The following is a 3802-nucleotide window of genomic DNA, read 5'->3' on the forward strand; positions in this document are numbered from 1 at the left end:
ATTTCTCTGGGTGATGACGCGGGGCCGTGGTGACGTCTCTCCACTTCCTGTCTCCACCCGTTGGCAGCCATGATGGTGGGTTTACGGTTTCTCTGTCTTTCTCCCTGTGGTTGTTTGTTTGTTTGTTTGTATTTTAGTCTCTTTTCTATTCGCGGTTCTTTGATGGCGGGTCGCGGTGAGAGGTTCCGGTGCTCCGGTGGCCGTGTTGTTGTTGTTGTTGTTGTTGTGGTGTTACGGTCGGTGTGTCGGTAAACTAACGGCTCTGTGCTCTCTGTGTCTCCGCAGCAGGAAGGGCTGGACGACGGACCCGACTTCCTCTCCGAGGAGGACCGGGGAGTGAGTGCTCACTGATTACCTGACTGTGTTCACCTGTCTGTCTGGGTTCTGTTCGGCTCGGCTAAAGCAGCTAGTTAGCCTTAGCTCGGGGGCATGTAGCCGAGTTAGCCGACTCTGCTAACGTTAGCTCCAATGCTAAGGGTGTGTTAGCTTCAGCCAGCTGTGGTGAAACAGGTTTTCCCGGCTCGGGGTCCAGACAGGGACCCTGCCGCGGGCTGCTCACCTGCGGGCGGGCCGTGAGCCTCACCTGCTCACTCTGCTTCAGTTGAAGCTCAGGCTAACCAGCAGCTAACCAACCACTGATTAACATGATGTTAATGAGCTGGTTAAACATCAGACTGTCACATGACTGTCGACACACACACACACACACACACACACACACACACACACACACACTGATGTTAACTGGATAACTCGCTTCAGTTCAGATAAAGTCAGATGTGAAAAGGTCAGTGCAAAAACAGAACAGAGTGGGATATCTCCTCTGTGAAACCAGTCTGTGGTACTGGTTTGACTGGGAAAACACCACAGCTGTCCCAGTTACGGACCAACGGTTCACGTGCTGAGCCAGTTCCTGTGGTGGAAAGTACTTTTACTTCTTTACTCTACTGATGTACTTGTACTTTAATGGAATATTTCCATTTATCCGACTGCTGCAGTTACAAACACACTCCTCCATCAAAACGTCCCTCAGCTTATAATGATGTTATTATAATAAGATGATAAACTTTATTTATAAAGTTCTTTACTTGACAAAGTCATGAACTACACTAAAACAGAAACACAAAGTTAAAGACACAAGCAGTAACATTTTGAGTATTTATTAACACTTTAATATAAAAGCTTGTTGAAAAAGGGAAAGTAAAAGACACTGAAGATGTCGGCTACGTCCACACTACTACTTTTTCATTTTAAAACAATGTTTTCAATCGAAAACGATCTCTGTCCAGACTAAGTCATACATACATGAGGGATCACGTACACTGGGCGTGTCCGAGCAGGTGTAAACAGGAAGCAGATTGTCCACTCTGCTGTTGGTTAGCTGCAGGAACAGCAAAGACAGCTATAGCATTAAAACAGAGAATGTAAGTGAACAGCAGCTGCAAAGACAACAAGGTCAGTAACACTGTCATTCATTATCATGTTGTATTCACCACTGGTAGTCCAGGCGGATGAGAGCCAATCAGGAGAGACCGTGGGTGTGACCTCATCGTTTCTAAAGGTCTCAGTTTCTGTCCGTCCAGACTACAGCACAACCCCAGAGTTTTCAAAATAAAACACAACCCCAGATTTTTCAAAATAAAATTAGTCCGGCAGCGTTTCCAAAAGTCTCTGTTTTAGGGCTTGAAAGCTCCGGAGTCGTGTGGACGGGAGGAGGAAACAGCAAATTAGATGTGTTTTAAAACATAAATGTAGAAGTGTGAACGTAGCCTAAGATTTTGGAGATCAGAGAGAAAAGTTCACATTGGTGCTCTGGTAAAAACTCATGAAACAACATAGATACCGTCGTATCAAACAGCCAAAAGAAGTTAGTAGTTAATAGTTGCTGAGTGAAAACCTCAGCTGACACATGTCGTCTGTAATCTCCTCCAATCTGAGGAACTAGTTTTTAATATTTTAATACAGATAATTTCCTTTTTTAAAACATTTTGTATATTTAGATTTTTTATATAATTAGATCTTTTAAAATAAATGTATTACTATTTTGCAAATGATTTGTTGTCCCACTTGCGATATCTCCACGGCGCACCACAGGTTGGAAACCACTGCTTTAATTTTTACATCTGAAAATTACCAACTTTTTTAAAATGACCAACTAGCAACTGTAGGTGTTTAAATGTTGGACACAATTTTCTGCCTGAGTTCTTCAAGTTTGAAATGTTTGAAACAAGGGATTTTAAACCTCATGAATTCAGATGTTTTCCAAACAACAATAATTAAATTCTATAAATTCAGATTCAAGGTCACAAGGTTGAAATCATTTTGGTTTTTGTTTGTTTCCGTAAACGGAGCTGAATGTTAGTTGTATTAAAGCTTCTCTGGACTGAAACCTTCTTTCTCAATGTTTTTAAAGTTTTTTTTTCAGTCACTTTATGTTTTTCATGTAACAGGTTATTGAAACAATTCAAGAGTCACATGATTTATGAGGTTTTATAATCACTGTAGCTGTTTACTGTCCATCAGTCTGATGCAGTGGATGGTCCTGTGTTTGATCTGAGGGTGTGGTGCATTATGGGGTATGTGGTTTCTGTCCTCCTGCAGCCGCGGGCGGTGAACGTGGATCTGCAGACAGACGCCACGCTTCAGGTCGACATCTCCGACGCCCTGAGTGAGAGAGACAAGGTCAAGTTCACCGTCCACACCAAGGTGAGAGAGAGAAAACAACACTTGAGTTTAGAGCCACAGCTGAACAGACACAGATATTTTCTTGATTGATCTGCGGATTAGTTCCTCGATTAATTGATTTGTCTATATAAGATGCCGGAAAAGTGCCCTCTGACTTTTCAAAGCCATACACTAAATAAAGATGGTGAATCCAAAATCAAAACCGTTGCCGGCGTTGATGAATGTGTGAGACATTTTGAAGCTGAAAACAACACGTGATGTCCTGTGAGCTGATCATGTGATGAGCTGATCATGTGACTCCTGTTCCCACAGAGCACGCTCCCTAACTTCAAGCAGAACGAGTTCTCTGTGGTTCGGCAGCACGAGGAGTTCATCTGGCTGCACGACTCGTTTGTGGAGAACGAAGACTACGCAGGATACATCGTAAGAAACGCAACACACGTACACCAGCACGTGCACCAGCACGTGCACCAGCACGTGCACCAGCACGTGCACCAGCGTGTACACCAACTCTGCTGTGAGACGCACATCAAATCAATGAACTTTATTGACTCAGAATAAGATGACAACACAGAGACCACAGAGCAGCTCAGCGCTGGTTCTGATCCACTGACGCTCTGTTCATTCAGACACAGATATTTACTGTGTGATAAAAACCTGTGGAACAAACAGGAAAAACAAATGAGTTCAAACTGATCAGATCTGAATCCTCCTGAACCCTCATCGTTCGTCACTGACTAAAGGTTTAAATAAAGATTCAGCTGCCAAATGAATCCACATTAACATGGACGAAGCTAATTAATGTTGACAATCTGAAGCTCCAGCCTGAGAAACATCTGACATATTGATTATTGATCGATATAGATTGTTGTGACTCAGTGAAAGATACACACAGAGTGATGTGTCGTCACTCACAAACAATCTTTGTCCGTTTACATTGATTAACATTAATAATATGATCTGCTGAGGTCACCTGACTGTCACACCTTAATCCAACACTACAGCATGAAAACACAAAGTAGAACCAACCACACAAAGAACCTCAGTAGAATCAAACAGAGATCAGTGTCTGAGTCTTGTTGTTGACGTTGTTGTTGACGTTGTTGTAGATCCCCCC

The 3802-nt window shown here is 43.0% G+C and overlaps 1 protein-coding gene across 1 annotated transcript in view; it reads left to right on the forward strand.

The window, feature by feature from the left end:
- Positions 1 to 39: 39 nt before the first annotated feature.
- LOC111652513 (sorting nexin-6) overlaps positions 40 to 3802 on the forward strand; it is a 10971-nt gene continuing 7208 nt past the window's right edge. The window contains 4 exon segments of the mRNA XM_087173051.1: positions 40 to 75; positions 286 to 336; positions 2602 to 2706; positions 2998 to 3221. Coding sequence (XP_087029177.1) covers positions 70 to 75; positions 286 to 336; positions 2602 to 2706; positions 2998 to 3221 — 386 coding nt within the window. The 5' untranslated portion in view covers positions 40 to 69.

Source organism: Seriola lalandi, unplaced genomic scaffold (genome assembly GCF_002814215.2).
Source record: "Seriola lalandi dorsalis isolate HSWRI2012SDOR001 ecotype SW California unplaced genomic scaffold, Sedor1 jcf7180002054002, whole genome shotgun sequence".
In the NCBI taxonomy this organism is placed as follows: Eukaryota; Metazoa; Chordata; class Actinopteri; order Carangiformes; family Carangidae; genus Seriola; species Seriola lalandi.